Raw genomic sequence first — 17,674 nt, 5'->3', positions numbered from 1 at the left:
TGGATTCGTAGACAAATATACATTTTTTATCAAAAAACTATTGTTAAATATAAGGTCTAAAGTATTACCTGATTTATTGACATTTGGGTTGTACTGAACCATACCAACCAAAGACATAGTGTCAACTAATAAGCTTGATCTAGGATCATTATAATTACTTGGTTTGCAGTGGTCATTCCCATATAGTAACCATTTAATTTCAGGGAGATTAAAGTCTCCACAAATTACAAAAATATCATTAATATTATTTAGGTAGATCATCAACAAGCTTATTACAAAAAAAATTAATGCAGCCATGTCTCTGGGAGGTATGTAAACACAACCCATGTGTACTTTTTGTTTATTCCGAAGAGTGATGGTGACCCAAACATCTTCTGCTTCAGAACACCAAGACTCCTCGAAACAGCTAGTAAGTTCCTCGGACACAGCTATAAGAACACCTCCTCCCGTAAGTTTGCTAGAAGAACTTGTCTCCCTATCCAGTCTATACACTTTATAACAAGAAAAAATTTCTTCACTTAAAATTGATGTATTCAGCCACGTTTCCGTTAAACAAATTATGTTTTGTTCACAATTAAGAATATTGCGAAATACAATGCTAACGTTTGAATTTAATCCTCTAACATTTTGATACAAAAAAGACAGATTAGAAACACCAGCCATATCCATAAAAAAAATACAAAAAACAATGTCAAAAAAATAAATATGTAGTTTAATCCAACTTCTCGATATCCCCATCGCATGAAATTTTTATAATTCGGGATCTATCCTTTCGCACAAATATGACGCAATTTCTTGTCCAAATATATTTGTATTGTTTTGATTTCGCAGCTAGTTTCGTATCTCGTAGAAGTTTTTTATTTTTAGGGGTCAAGTGTTCATTAACATATAATTGGTCAGATATATTTGCTATTTTCAATCCCCTAAAACTACCATTTTGACGACGTTTTGCTTTTGCGGCAGCCAGAAATGCATCCTTTTTAATTTTTTTAGAAAACTTTACAATAATAGGCTTAGGTAGATCTGTACGAAAAGTTGAGGAACGGTAAAAAGAGTCAACATCACCTTCGGTTATAGGGAGATCGATAGCCGAACCAATTTCGGAAACTATTTTTAAAACATTCTCGTTATCTATAAAAGGAACTCCGCATATCTCAACATCATTGGCTCTTAACTGTTGCTCAAGTGTATCCACTCGAGAATTTAAAACCTTGACCTCATCCCTTAAATTTAAATTTTCTTTTGTCAACTTTTCAATTTTCTTAATCTTGTTAGTAAGAGTAGAAATAGTATTTTCAAAAGTTGTAATTGAATCGCTGCAAAAATTAACAGACTGCAACAAATCTCCGTATTTAATGTTCATTGATGCCATATCCTTCTGAATACTATGCAAAACTTTCAACGTTTGTGACGAGGAGGTTTCTTCTAAAGGAAAGTCATCAGAATCTTCATCAGCAACAATGACCGAACGCCTCTTATCAACTGTCCCTCTGCAATTAGTACACGTCCAAGATAAACCTGGTGTCTGAAAGCGTGAGACATCCGATTTAGTTAAACCAACACACTTAGCGTGATAGAATTTCTGACAACTACCACAACATTTCAGACCAGGTGATTTGCCGGTGACTCCTTGAGTACAAAGTACACAGATTGGCATCGTTTAACCAGAAACGATTAATAGTCTATTAAGTAAAAACTAGACGAAACTTTTTACAGTAATTAGTGTATTTGATTTCTGACTTGAAATAGAATTATAACCATCAAATTTATGAATTAATTACTCACATTCAAAATCCATATGCAAACAGAAAAACTACACCAACTAATACTTTAAAACAATACTCTGCTGTAGTGAAAATTTAAACAATATCGTTTACGGTAAGACTGAGAATATCGCCGTAAATTGAGAGCGAATATAAACACGTCCGCACCGAACGACTGTCTTCGAAAATATGATATTTGTCCGGGTTTTATAATATCTATGAAGTGTCCATGATTGTAATGAAGATTTAATATTTTTTCGTATGTATTCGTATATTCTTTTGCATATTCCATTGCACGGTTATAAGTCGCTTCCACTTTAAGTCGTATGCACTCTTTCTCTAATAAAAAATACAGGATCCTTTGTAAAAGGTATATTTAAAAGACCTCAATAAGGGTTACATCACAAAAAACGTTTTCGGATTAACAAGTAATCCATCATCAGTGTTAAGCCCTAAAATGATAAGTATAACCTTAACGGTGATAAGTATAATCTTAACGGCTTAACACTGATGATGGATTACTTGTTAATCCGAAAACGTTTTGTTTTGTGATGTAACCCTTATTGGGGTCTTTTAAATATACCTTTGACAAAGGATCCTGTATTTTTTGTGATTTATGGTATACAGCCAGCTACAGGAATTTTATTTTCCTCGTGAACTTTCTCTAATGTGTCAGCTCTATATGAGACATCACTTAGGCCTTAAGACATTTCCTTAGTTCCGTTTATCAGTGCTTCTCGGAACCTCTTTAAATGTATATTATTTATTCTTTCTTCTGTAGCGTTAATCGAAGCTATTGTTTGTAACATCAGCTTAGTCTGATGTTTTGAATTTTTTATTAGATCCTTCTGATTTTCGTCCAATGAATCTATGTCCCTGTATATTTCATCATTTACCCCAAATACTGATGTGAGGACTGTTCCTAGAAGTCCCCTCTTCGGCCTTCTTTTAACTTCCAGATCTAATGCTCAACTTATCATTTTTGATCGTTCTTGTTCCTCTTTTAGCTGGCTCGATAGTGAACTACAATTTATTATATTGCTTGTCTTACACATATCTTCCGGAGTTTCTACCATTAAATCTATCGTTCGTTCACCATCTAAAATTTTTTTCTTTTCTAGATGAGTTTTTATTCTAAATATCCCTCGATCTATGTATACATCGCTTAGATGCTCTGAATATAATCCGGGGGATGGGGTATAAATTTTGTACAAATCTGCATTTGATGGCTTCAAAAATACTAAAAATAGGATGCAAAACATAAAATTTTTCCACATGATACGGGCTCTATTTGTCTTTCGTGAGATGGGCTCTCGTACTATTGATATTAACTTGTGTATAGGACGAGTAATTACTTTTCTGTTTATATTTCGAAATGTCATGACTCTGTTAAAATATTCTGTTTCACTTAAGCCTTCTACAGCAAGTTCAACAGTACTCCGTTTCATTTTTCTAATTTTATTTGTAGATTCTGCAAAATCCTGATAACCTGATTGTATTTTAGTTCTTGGTGAATTATGTAATTTAAGATAACTTTTATATATATAGTGGATAAACATCCCTTTAGGGGTTACGCCGCTTACGCTCTCTAGATCTATGGTTGGAGGTAGATCAGTCCTCATGTTCGTTATTTAATTTTCTCGGTTATTTTTCTCAAGATAACTTTTACTTTAGAATAATCTTGTTCTACTACTTAATTTGCCAGGTTTCCAAGTAAAAGCCAATAAAATTAGGTTAGCTTCAACTAATTAATGGAAACTCAGTCAAATTTCGTTCTTTTTACAAATTTTTCAACGTTTTATTACTTTTCTACTGACACTGACAATTGAGGAGCTTGCGTTTAAAAGGGGCTATATCCATTTGGAAAAAATGTCCAGGAAACGAAAAAAACTTCTTATCGGTTGGCCTTAGTACTTGGGGATAACAAGATAAGGTTTATTTGTAGTGTTTTAGGAAAGTAGTTTGATGCAATTTGATTTTTATTTTCTGAGTTAACGTTTTTTGAAAAAAATTGATTATTAATCTGGATATGGATAGTGTTGATTGCAGAATTTTAAAAATTCTCAAAAAGAACTAATTAAAACACCAGAAAACACATTTTTATTATAAAATTGGAATACAAAAGTCAAAAGGAACCAAGAGAAACAAAAAATATTTATATGTGAAGAGCAGCTTCTTCATCCAAACAGTCACATTCCTCGCTCTCATCGACTTCTTTGTCAGTAGATTCCGTGTCTGCATTAGCGGAAATAAGTAAATCCTTATACCATTTTAGATCTGCTCGCAACATCCAATTTTCACCAAACAGCTCTTTCAGAAGCTTCGTAAGACTGGGTTTCTTCTTATCTGGTAACGAGTTTCTGGGCTCTATAATGTTTAGAACCAGGTTCCCATCGTCTTTTCCTTTTTTTAGCATCATCTGACGCGATTTATTTCCAGATGCAAACCGATAATATAGGTGTGTATTTACTTCAATCTTTTGTTGGTTTTGAATGTCTTTTGTGATAAAAATTCTTTTTGTTTCAGCAATGCCCTTTACCTTATTGTACACTTTATCTAGTTCCTTTATATTAAAAAGTTTCCAGTCGTTTCCTAAGAGTTTTACTTAACCACATTCTGAATAAAATTTGACGTACTCCTCTTTAGAAATTATATCGGTATTTTGCCTAAGCAACTTCTCCACTCTCCCAAAACAACGATCAGCAGCCATAAAACTATGTCCGCGGACTGGAAAAGTGATTGAAATTTCGGACACATCTCTTGGAGACTTATTTTTAAGCCAAAACATAAGTGCATGAACGATGTAGGAATTTTTGTTTTGACCTGTACACCCAACACAGAATAGTCGAATTTTCTTAATTCCATCGTAGTCAAGAGAATCTAGATGGTGAAGAAGCGCTGAAGCAACTTCTGTTGAGCCACGTCCAGCATAATCTTCAGTCCACATGTAGAAAGTGGGATTACGCGAAGACAGCGCGACACAACAAAAAGCGTAGAGACTTGTCTGATGCGAGTAAAAGGCATCGCCAATAGCCGTCCGAGGTAAAGGCTGTACCTGTTGAAGGTCAAAGCAGAAACTTAAACTATTTTCTGGAGTTTCTTTGGCTAACTCATAAAAGGCAGCAGCACGTTTTTATGTACGGGGTATTCCACTAGCAGCTGATTTATAATTTCAGCTTTTGGCTCAAATGTGTACTGTTGTTTTAGTCGCGTACATTTACTACACACATCCGAAACGGGCGATGAAAACCCAATGTTAAAATCGTGTATAAAAACCTTTCGGAACATAAAATATGACACACGATTTTGTGGGTATTCCTTATTAAACATTCTCCATAACTTGGCAACTGACAGACTTGCAGATAAGTATATTCTCTTTGACTTTTTCCTATTATAATAACTTTCGCGCCCTTTTAGTCTCTTAAGAAAATGTCGAACGCATTCTTTTTTATCTTCACTTTTTTTAGCTTTATGATCACCGCCCCTATTTTCCTTCGGAACACCACCTGCAAGGAGGACTTTCGCAACAGTATTAACTCTTTTTTGGAGATACTCAGTGCAGCAACAAAAAACTTTTGACACACCCGCGTTGCTTTGTTGTCGCGCTTAATAAAATACGAGACACTAAGATTTTTCAAAGGGATGGCATTCACGTCAGCCGATCTATGACGAGCAATATTAGCGACGGATAACATATGGTACAGTTTAACGTCTTGGTTAGTTTTGATCGAATTTGCATAAAATTTCTGCCTTAGGGTTTGGATGTGCCGTTTTCTAACTGTAGCACACTGAAATGATTTCCCATTATGTTGGCAACGCCTTTCGAATCGAAGCAGTGTTGGATCGGGATCACCATACCTGTAAAATGCAAAGAAACTAGCGTAAAAAAGATTATATTTATATCAAACGACACTAACATAGCCAGTGAGACCACCCCCCCCCCCAAACCCCTTAACCCTTAGTCTCCCCACGGTACTTTTAAGTACCACCAAATTCTGGTACCCTAAAATCCCAAGCATTGAAAGAGATCGACTTTTAGAATTTTCTGTTAAATATATGTTTTAATACACGTATATTATACTCTATACAAAAATAATTATTGCAAAATAAATAACACAAATACTTTATTTTTAACTGGTACTGTAGCGATCACGCTACTAATTAAATTACTTCAATTAAATTTCATTAAAATTACCCCTCTAGAAAATTCTTTGGAGACGCCTATTTAATCGCCTAGGTGCCTATTTTCGCAGCGAAGCAAGAGGAAAGCACCGCGCATGTTTCTATCGGATCGATACGAATCGATTTCCGATAACATTGAAGAGCAGTTGGTCACGAACTCAGAAAGAGGCAACACATCGTCATTACTTAGGTGACGGAGTTTGGGCAAAATTGGGAAAATATATAACTAAAAGACCTCGAACATCAGCCAATAACCCATACTAATGATAATCAAGCAGTAGTTATATCTGGAGACTTATTTACAAGAAAGGAAAAAGGTTATAATACCGCCGATGTGTTGCTTTGCTCAAATTCCGTCCCTTAGCTACTTGACACTTAGCCTAGTCAATTTATATAAATTGGATCATCATTTAATGTTAATGTGCCATCATATAAATATGTGCCAGTTACTGTAAGCAGCTAGGGTATGGGTTACCCCTAGAGTTACTTTTGATTGGATTGGATAGTACCTATTTCACAACATCCAGAATTGGATTTATCACCACAGCAGCCCACTAGTTTTTGCCGTGCCAAGAGGAAATTCATTCCTATCTGGACCTTTTTAAATAGGAACTGTGGTTAAGATAAGTTGTTTAATCTTATTATTTACATATTTTGGGTACTCTATAGTTGCTTGCACTGTAAACTTCTTGTATGCATACAATTGAGGTAAACTAGGTACATATTTCTTGATAGATAGGGTTTTAGGTCGTTGGTTTTTTTTTTGATTTAATATAAGTAGTAGTTTCCAATAAATAAAATTAGGTCTTGTTCAATAATCATTATAAATAATAATTGTAGCTTAAAAATTTGATAGGGAAGGGGTCGTTAAAGGTTTGTCACGGATTTCAAATAGGGAATATGTCTTGTAGGTTTTTACATTGTATATAAAAAGTAACTGACCAACTCATTTATACAACTCATTTATATCACTCATTTATATAACTCATTTATATAACTCATTTATATAACTCATTATATATTTACTTATTAGTGTTTTTGCTAGGTGAGATCTTTATTATTTTTGGTAACCGTAGCGTTCTTGTTGTGGATCTCACTCTAGCGTAGTTCAATTTAGGAAATAATTACTAACTTTTAGTTGTAAGGACTTAGTGCTATTCTGAAGGACTTTTGCTTTGGATTTTGATTTTAATACCTTTGCTTGGCCAGTGATAGTGGATAATTGCTTGTTAAGTGGCCTTTGCGGTCCTATTTGATCTTTTCCCCATCCACTATCACTGTTATCACGTTGCGTTATATGTAAATTGTTAGTATTTAACATTTATCATTAATATATTTGTATGTATTAAGGTTGGTGTTTTATTTCAGTCTGTATTACCAGTATATAACATAGCAAGACAAGATCAGTATTTAGTATTTTGTATTTCAGGTGGTTGTAACCAGTGTCATAGAGTTCCTGTTGTTCGTTATTTCAAAATCTCGAACCTGTCCAACTTCTTGGTTCTGAGAGCCGAGTTGTTCGTTCGAGTTGGCGCCCTTTTTTCTTCTTCTTTCTTTGTTGTAACTCGATATTATTTGATCTCTAGCATTCTTATCTATTTTCCTTCCATTTTTGTATTAACAGTCTCATTTTCTTCCTAGTTACTATCATTTCATTACCAAATTTTCTTCTCATATCTCCAAAGCCAATATTCGGTGTATTGAAGCTAGCCCGAATACTCACTTGAGATTTAGTGTCTCTCTGCCCTTTTAATTTTTTTCCTGTGCTAAGCCCCTCTTCTTGTCGTCTTAAATCTCTTATCATTTATTTTACCCATCTTTATTCAGTTCTTCTCTTCAAAAATCTCTATACCCAGAGTATAGAGGTTTCAATTGGCTAGACCCAACGTGTGGCTTCTTTTACATTTTTGGCTGTAAAAATATTTTCTTTAACTTTTGGTGTTATCTTGGTGGTTTCAGTGATTGTGTTTTTAGATTCTCACTTTAACGTTCAGTGTTGTACTTCAATTTGGTTTTTTTAGGACATTACCTTATATCTATATCTTGTATAAACTTGTTTTGCTATAGTATACTGTGTTGACTGAATAAATCGCTTTGTTTTGATTGGTTAAAGAACTATTTTGGTATTAATAATAAATTAAATTAAAATTAAAAATTTAAATATCTTGAATTTAACAATCTCATCGATTTTTACAAGTCCGGAGTAGCATTAATAGTGAATCACTACCTTGAATTAAAAGTATTATTCAATTTTAGGTTTATCGGGAGTGTAGCAGTACATTTCATCGGATTTCAGGACTGGACCAAACAAATAAACATTGCTGGTATAGGTATCGACTCAGAACATTAACTTGAGGACAGAGAGTAAGTTGAACTTTACCTACTTACATTTTATCTCATTCTCGTGTTTACTTCCCAGTGGTGTATAATGGCATCTTTTAAGGCAGAACATCTGTCAACTCCTGAATTGGATTACGAGTTGAAAATTCGTCAGTTAGCTGATCCATCGCTAACTACTGATAGGGCTAAAGTGATCGTTTTGACAGGTGCGTTAAAGCAAGCTTCAGCAAATCGGAGTCATGCTGTTCTGTCAGCTTTCCAACTAAATTTTAGTGATGAGGTCCGTGAAATAGAAGCTACCCTTGCAGATTTGAAGACCCAAATTAGCTCTTTTGTTGGCTCCCATAGTGATGTTTTATATGGTCGCTTGACTTCCCGTTTAGGTCATGTTTCAGGTAGGGTTCATTTGTTAGAGTCAGTAACCGAGGAAGAGGATGCCATCAAGAAGTCTCTTAACTTCAAGATACTTAATCTGGAAGGAGAACTTGAGTTTAAAGTAACTCCACAGGCTCACTCCACTCCTCATAACCCTAGTGTTTCGGTTAATTCATTTCCTTTCTTTAAGTCAGCTCCAATTCATAAATGGGGCGTACATTTTTCTGGTGGTTCTAATGAAAATGTTGTTGGTTTCTTGGAGAAAGTAGAATGTCTGCGACTAGCTCGTGGGAACAGTGAAGATGAGTGCTTTTCGTCAGCTGGTGATCTGTTTAAGGATTCAGCTCTTACTTGGTACCTCAATAACCGAGGTAGTTTTACTTCATGGCAACAGTTAGTTGTCAAACTGAAATCAGATTTTCTTCCTTATAATTATGACGACAACTTACTGGACGAAATTAAATCTCGTAAACAGGCTCCCCAGGAGAAAGTCACCATCTTTATCAATGAAGTTGTTAGTTTGTGTAACCGTCTGGAAGTTCCTCTTTCTGAGTCCCATATAGTAAGAATTATTAGGAAAAATTTGTTGCCGTCTTATCACCCAAGTCTGGCACTCACTGACATTCTCTCGATTGCTGATCTTACAGAAAAATGTAAGAGGTTAGAAGAAGTTTTGTCATGGTCTTCTGAACCTATATCTAGCGTCCCAAGTCAGTCAAATTTCAGAAATCAGGAATCAACCTTTACTGATAGGCAAAATTATTCTCGGTCTGGTAATATCTCTACTTTTAATTCGAAGATTACCTGTTGGAATTGTCTTCGGTCCAAACATCGGTATTCTGAATGTTCTGAACCTAGAGGTCTGTTTTGTTATGGGTGTGGATGTCAAGGTGTACGTAAGAGTGAATGTGAATTCTGTTCAAGAAATGACAGAAGGGGTGACTCCCACTCCTCATCAAAATACAGGGAACACTCTAGAAAATCCTCAAGACCTAGAAATCAGTTTCTCGAGTCAGAAGGTCCATGCCCCAACCACTCAAATATCCCAACCCCCACCGAAAGACAAAAGACCACAGAACGGCAGATACCAACCGAAAAGAGGACGTTAGTCGATCATGTCCTTTGTGATTCTTCTATAGTTTCTCCAAGTAGTACCTTATCTTCTTTTATTGATGTTGACATTAATTCATTATTAGTTAGAAAAAACAAGGATAATCGTCCATACCTTGAAATATCTATCTTAGGACATTCTTGTTTAGCTTTACTGGACACAGGGTCCAATATCTCCATTTTAGGTTCTTTAGGTCTGGAATTTCTCCAGAATTCTAATGTTAAGATAGGAATGGATGAGAGTTTGCAAGTGACTACAGCTGATGGTCAAGTCCAACCAATTTTAGGTCAGTTCACAACTGAGATTTCTGTTAGTTCGTGTAAAAGGATGATTACATTTTTTGTCATACCTTCTGTTAAGAATTCAGTTATCCTAGGGATGGATTTTCTGAAAACCTTTAATAGTGAATTGAATTTTTCTGAATTTTCTTTATCTGTCTCTTCTTTTAATATCTCTTGCGTTGAAGCAGGTAAAGATATGAGTAGACTTAATGCTCAGGAGTTAGAGCAGTTGAATAATGTCATCAAATCCTTCTCCTCTATCTCTTCGAAGAATCAGTTAGGCAGAACTCATCTCATCGAACATCACATTGATGTGGGTTCGTCTAAGCCCTTCAGGCAATACCAGTATCCATTGCCTCAAGCCTGGCATGAGAGCTTAGTTAAGGAGGTGGATGAAATGCTTAAGCTTGGTATTATCGAGCAGAGCTCGTCTAGCTTTTGTAGTCCCTTATGGATGACAAAGAAGAAGGATGGGACTTTTCGTGTCTGTTTTGACGGACGTAAACTTAACAGCATTACGATGAATAGGGATGCCTATCCTATACCTCGTATAGATATCATCCTCACCAAGCTACAAAATGCTAAATACATTTCATCCATCGACTTAAAGAAGGCATTTCTACAGATCCCATTAAGCGAAGAGAGTAAGAAACTTACGGCTTTTGCAGTAAGTGGCAAAGGATTGTACCAGTTTACTACAATGCCTTTTGGTCTGGTGTCTGCTCCCCAGACTATGTGTAGATTAATGGATTTGGTAATAGGTCCTGCTTTAGATCCCTATTGTCAATATTATCTTGATGATATTCTAGTCATTACTCCTGATTTCAACACTCATATCTCTGTATTGCAACAGTTGTTTCAGCGTCTCAAAGATGCAAATTTGACTATTAACTTAGATAAAAGCAGCTTTTGTCGTGATTCTATTAAGTTTTTAGGATATGTTGTTGATTCTCACGGCCTACATACTGACCCTGACAAAGTGTCAGCTATTCGTGATTTTCCTGTGCCTAAGAATACCACCCAGGTTCGTCGATTGTTAGGAATGGTGGGTTACTATAAAAAGTTTGTTAAGTCTTATTCTACCTTGTTGTCCCCTATTACTGACTTACTTCAAAATAGGAAAAAGGGACAAAATATTGTGTGGACTCCTGCAGCTAATGAAGCTTTCATTAAAATCAAGGAGGCTCTCACCAACTCCCCAGTTATGGTAGCCCCAGATTTCACTAAGCCTTTCTATTTAATGACTGATTGTTCAAACACAGCATCTGGTGGTGTACTCTATCAAATTGTAGATGGAGAGGAACACCCTATAGCCTATACAAGCAGGAAATTAAATAAAGCCCAGAAAAATTATACGACAACTGAAAAAGAGTTGTTAGCCATAATTACGGGTATTGAGCATTTCAGATATTTTCTTGAAGGTCGTTCGTTTACGGTCATAACTGACCATAGTAGTTTGGTGTGGTTACAGAGTATGAAGAACCCATCTCCTCGTTTGGCTAGGTGGATTTTAAAATTGGCACAATATGATTATAAAATTGTTCATCGTAAAGCTGCAGGTGTAGTAGTCGCTGATGCACTATCTAGAACTTTTGATATTAACTTGTTAGATTTATCTACTTTACAACCAGATGACTGGTATCGAAAAATGTTGTATGATGTCCAGAATGTTCCAGGTAAATTTCCTGATTTTAAAGTTGAGCATGGTGTGTTGTATAAACATGTGTTAAGTTCTATGGATGCCCTTACTGGAATGTCGGAATGGAAGATAGTCGTTCCAACAGCAAATAGGGCAGAGGTTTTGGCCACTTTTCATGACCATCCTACTGCAGCTCATTTTGGCTTCTACAAAACTTTCTGTCGTATATCTGAACTGTATTACTGGCCGAAGATGCGTCAGACTATTCGTAGTTATCTCGCTCGATGCAAAATTTGTGCTACGTGTAAGTCGACAAATCTTCCACAACCAGGTTTAATGGGTAATTATCGACGGATTGATTTTCCATTCCAACTTATATCTTTAGATCTTATTGGTCCTTATCCTAGGTCGTATAAAGGTGCTCAATATGCCTTAGTAGTTGTTGATTACTTTACAAAATTTCCTTTGGTTCATACAATGTCTAAAGCAACTACTTCAGCGATCATTAAGTATCTTGAGAATGAAGTTTTCCTAATTTATGGTGTTCCACAAATCGTGTCATGCGACAATGGACCCCAGTTTACAGCTAAGGCTTTTCGCGATCTCATGTCTAAATATAATGTACAAAAAATCTGGTACAATGCGAACTATCATCCTCAAATTAATCACACTGAAAGAGTTAACAAATCAATCGTGACTGCTTTAAGATCATATTCTTTTCCTGATCAGAGAGCTTGGGATACTCATATCCACTCTGTAGTACAAGCTATCAGGACCTCTTCTCACGAAATAACCAAATGTCCTCCATCATACTTAATGTTTGGTCGTCAGGTTCCTCTTTCTGGTGATTATTTTGGTAAAATCTCAGAAAATGCCACTAATTTTCCTGCAATATCAGATAAGTTACACCGCTTAGAAGATATTCAGCATCTTCCTGACATATATGTGGATGTTCGCAAACGTTTGAAAGCATCTTATGACAGAAATAAGTGCCGTTATGACCTGAGAAAGCGAGCCTTATCGTTCAGAGTCGGAGATTCCGTTTTGAAGAAAAATTTTGTCAAGTCAGATAAAGTGAATTTCCAATCTGCCAAGTTGTGTCAAAAATACATACCTTGCACTGTTATTAAGGTTATCTCCCCTTTGATTTATGAGTTGAAGGAAACTTCCACCGGCAGGAAACTAGGAAGGTTTCATGTCAAAGATTTACTTGAGGATAAGACTGTAGGTCCACATAACTTGTCTGACAATTCAGATGGTTCATCTTCAGATGAAGATTAAATTGTGAGGGCCAGTTTGTTATTTATGATCTATTTATCTATTCTGTTTACCTGGTTAACATCTGTTGTTATGCCTTTTATCTTATTTTATCTTATATTATCTTATCTTAATGTTGGTTAATATCTTCGTTTATGGACTTGTTCATTTTGCTGTTGGTTGTCTCTTGAAAGTCCAAACTATATATCATAGGAGTGGAGGATGGATAATGGGAATTTTCCCCATCTTGAATTCTGGGTTAGATAGATATTTATAGGGATAGTTAGGAAACCGCTTCTATAATATTTTCTTTGATTGACGGTTGCATGAGCTCGTGGACCATGGCCATAAAGCTTATGCATTCACTTACTTACTGTGTCAGGGTTTAGCGTGGGTTCAGGACTGATCACCCTGGACTTGGGCACTTCACTTGGCTCAAAAATATATTAATATCTATAAGTTGTTCCTAGAGTATCTCTTAGGTTGAAATTAGAATGTGTCATGTAGAATTGGATCGTTCTGATATTCAGCAGTAAGTCAGTCTGTTTAACTTGGTTGTCATCTCCTATGCTCTTATCTTTTAAATGATTTGAGTTTTAACATATCTTATTACCGTAAGTTTGGTTACCTGTCTCTACCACTTGCTTGGATTAGTGGCTGTGAGTATGTGAGTTACCTTATTTGTCTCCCTACTGAGCATTATGTTAGTAGATGTCCTTCTACCTTAAATATGAAAAGGTAGATGTGAGTTTATCTTTACCTTTACCTGAAGTGAGTTTATCTTTACCTTTAGTTTGAGTTTATCTCGTACCTTTACCTTGATGAGTTTATCTCTTATCTATATCTTGATTGAATGTATATCTTATCGTTATCTTGATTATTATAAAGTCCTAAGAATCTGTCCTTCTCTGTGCTTGTCGTGAGTAAAGAATTGGACCACGTCAATAGTACAGTTTAGGTATTACACTTAGGATTTTTATTACCTTTTACCTTTTGTGCATACCCTCTACCACGAGTAGATGCGGGCTTGCCAGTATCTTTACCTTTTAGCATACCCTATACTATGCGTATAGTGCGCTTGCTAGTATCTTTACCTAGATTGTGTCTTCCTATCGCTACGAAAGCAAGTAGACGTTATGAATTATCTTTTACCTTGAGTTTTAGATGTTGATATCCGGAACCATATCATATATGTTTAGGTTTGTAGTAATGTAGTTTTAACTGGTCCTAATGAATTAGTCCCTCATTGAATTCTGGGGTGATTAATAGAATTTGTTCGCTCTAGTGTCAATGTTGGGTAAAGTTAATAGGATGCGTTTCGGTTAATTGTTGTTTATGGTTCTTAGTTATATTGTGTTAAGGGTTGTTAATACACACCTGTAATTTAGTTTTAATCATGGGTTTACTAACACTTGAGAATGTAGATAGTAAGTAGTGTTAAGAGTTAACTTACTCTATAAGGTTGTATAATTATATTTAGAATGTTAGTGATTAACGTGTAATTATTTGTTTTTCTCTATCTTTGGTTTTACTAAATTAAAGTAAATTATCTTGTTGAATAACTCATGTCGGTCAGTTACACATCCCTTCTATGTTCTATACTTTCTGCAAATATGATTAGATATATCTCGCGTGGCCTCTATACTATGTATGACTTCGTTCCTGATTTTTGTTCTGTCTCCTCAGCAAATAGTATGACTGTTGAGCCTACCATCATTATGTTTTTATCCCACAACGTTACTCCTTTACCGTGTCCACCCTCAGGTTCGCCTAGCGTCAGTTAGTTCTGGAAAATAAAAAAAAAAGGAAACTTGTAGAGTTTTCCTTTTTTTTGCTGGAGAAGAGGGAGAATGTAGCGATCACGCTACTAATTAAATTACTTCAATTAAATTTCATTAAAATTACCCCTCTAGAAAATTCTTTGGAGACGCCTATTTAATCGCCTAGGTGCCTATTTTCGCAGCGAAGCAAGAGGAAAGCACCGCGCATGTTTCTATCGGATCGATACGAATCGATTTCCGATAACATTGAAGAGCAGTTGGTCACGAACTCAGAAAGAGGCAACACATCGTCATTACTTAGGTGACGGAGTTTGGGCAAAATTGGGAAAATATATAACTAAAAGACCTCGAACATCAGCCAATAACCCATACTAATGATAATCAAGCAGTAGTTATATCTGGAGACTTATTTACAAGAAAGGAAAAAGGTTATAATACCGCCGATGTGTTGCTTTGCTCAAATTCCGTCCCTTAGCTACTTGTCACATAGACACTTAGCCTAGTCAATTTATATAAATTGGATCATCATTTAATGTTAATGTGCCATCATATAAATATGTGCCAGTTACTGTAAGCAGCTAGGGTATGGGTTACCCCTAGAGTTACTTTTGATTGGATTGGATAGTACCTATTTCACAACATCCAGGATTGGATTTATCACCACAGCAGCCCACTAGTTTTTGCCGTGCCAAGAGGAAATTCATTCCTATCTGGACCTTTTTAAATAGGAACTGTGGTTAAGATAAGTTGTTTAATCTTATTATTTACATATTTTGGGTACTCTATAGTTGCTTGCACTGTAAACTTCTTGTATGCATACAATTGAGGTAAACTAGGTACATATTTCTTGATAGATAGGGTTTTAGGTCGTTGGTTTTTTTTTTTTGATTTAATATAAGTAGTAGTTTCCAATAAATAAAATTAGGTCTTGTTCAATAATCATTATAAATAATAATTGTAGCTTAAAATTTTGATAGCGAAGGGGTCGTTAAAGGTTTGTCACGGATTTCAAATAGGGAATATGTCTTGTAGGTTTTTACATTGTATATAAAGAGTAACTGACCAACTCATTTATACAACTCATTTATATCACTCATTTATATAACTCATTTATATAACTCATTATATATTTACTTATTAGTGTTTTTGCTAGGTGAGATCTTTATTATTTTTGGTAACCGTAGCGTTCTTGTTGTGGATCTCACTCTAGCGTAGTTCAATTTAGGAAATAATTACTAACTTTTAGTTGTAAGGACTTAGTGCTATTCTGACGGACTTTTGCTTTGGATTTTGATTTTAATACCTTTGCTTGGCCAGTGATAGTGGATAATTGCTTGTTAAGTGGCCTTTGCGGTCCTATTTGATCTTTTCCCCATCCACTATCACTGTTATCACGTTGCGTTATATGTAAATTGTTAGTATTTAACATTTATCATTAATATATTTGTATGTATTAAGGTTGGTGTTTTATTTCAGTCTGTATTACCAGTATATAACATAGCAAGACAAGATCAGTATTTAGTATTTTGTATTTCAGGTGGTTGTAACCAGTGTCATAGAGTTCCTGTTGTTCGTTATTTCAAAATCTCGAACCTGTCCAACTTCTTGGTTCTGAGAGCCGAGTTGTTCGTTCGAGTTGGCGCCCTTTTTTCTTCTTCTTTCTTTGTTGTAACTCGATATTATTTTATCTCTAGCATTCTTATCTATTTTCCTTCCATTTTTGTATTAACAGTCTCATTTTCTTCCTAGTTACTATCATTTCATTACCAAATTTTCTTCTCATATCTCCAAAGCCAATATTCGGTGTATTGAAGCTAGCCCGAATACTCACTTGAGATTTAGTGTCTCTCTGCCCTTTTAATTTTTTTCCTGAGCTAAGCCCCTCTTCTTGTCGTCTTAAATCTCTTATCATTTATTTTACCCATCTTTATTCAGTTCTTCTCTTCTAAAATCTCTATACCCAGAGTATAGAGGTTTCAGTACTTCGGTACCGTCGGTTTATTCAACGACTAAATTACAAATTACAAAACTAAATTAAATTACAAACTAACGTTATGGTATTCCACAAAACAATTCTTTTTCTCATTACTACATAAATAAACTGGTAAATTTTTTTTTTGTAAGTCCATTTATTCTTTGCCATGACTGCGACAACTGTAAATAAAATACGATCGTTGTTAGTTTTCCCGACGGTACTTCTAAGGATCGATCCAAAATACAGTTATATAAATAAGAACAATCCGATTTCATTGTAAATACACAATAAGTTTTGTAGGTACTCGAAAGGATCATCCGCAATAAACAACGTTTTTAGCTTATTGTAAAAAATTTATGACCAATAAAATAAGGCGGACTTAAAAGTACCGTCGGGAAGTAACTGTCAAAAAATATCTGAACATCGTGGGTGACTAAGGGCCGGTTGTTCGAACGCTAATCAAAAATGATCATTATCAAATATTTCATTACTGTCACAACTGTCAATGTCAACTTTGATTGGATTGCTGAAAACATAATTATTGATTACAATTATGAAATTAGTTAATCAATTATGTTAACAATTATTATGTTAATTGATTAACTAATCTCATAATTATAATCAATTATGTTTTCAGCAACCCAACCAAAGTTGACATTGACAGTTGTGACAGTAATTAAATATTTGATAGTGATCATTGTTGATTAGTGTTTGAACAACCGGCCCTAAGGGTTAAAAGCAAGCAATCGAAAAACGATTGTGTAAAAATAAAATTATGATTTACATAAAAGCAATGTAACCAGTAACTAAATCGTATAATATAATTTAAATTATTACATACCTTGATGACTGTTTAGCCTGGCGTTTTGTCAGGTTTTTTATGCGGCGTCTAGAACCTTTATTTCCCTGCTCTACGGTGATCATTTCTTCATCCATATTGCATGTGGATCGTCGTCAATCGTCAATATTT

The 17,674-nt window shown here is 35.1% G+C and overlaps 1 protein-coding gene across 1 annotated transcript; it reads right to left on the bottom strand.

The window, feature by feature from the left end:
• Nucleotides 1-712: 712 nt before the first annotated feature.
• On the bottom strand, nt 713-1,657 carry LOC126891166 (uncharacterized). Its single transcript, XM_050660349.1, has one exon. The coding sequence runs from the start codon at nt 1,655-1,657 to the stop codon at nt 713-715; it is 945 nt and encodes a 314-aa protein (XP_050516306.1).
• Nucleotides 1,658-17,674: the final 16,017 nt, after the last annotated feature.

The sequence above is a fragment of the Diabrotica virgifera genome, chromosome 9 (genome assembly GCF_917563875.1).
Source record: "Diabrotica virgifera virgifera chromosome 9, PGI_DIABVI_V3a".
Lineage (NCBI taxonomy): Eukaryota > Metazoa > Arthropoda > Insecta > Coleoptera > Chrysomelidae > Diabrotica > Diabrotica virgifera.
The sequence above is the reverse complement of the archived record's forward strand: the minus strand, read 5'-3'. Positions and strand labels throughout refer to the sequence as shown.

Excerpts from the sequence above, each read along its gene's own strand:
- LOC126891166 (XM_050660349.1), bottom strand. The coding sequence starts at position 1,657 with ATGCCAATCTGTGTACTTTGTACTCAAGGAGTCACCGGCAAATCACCT.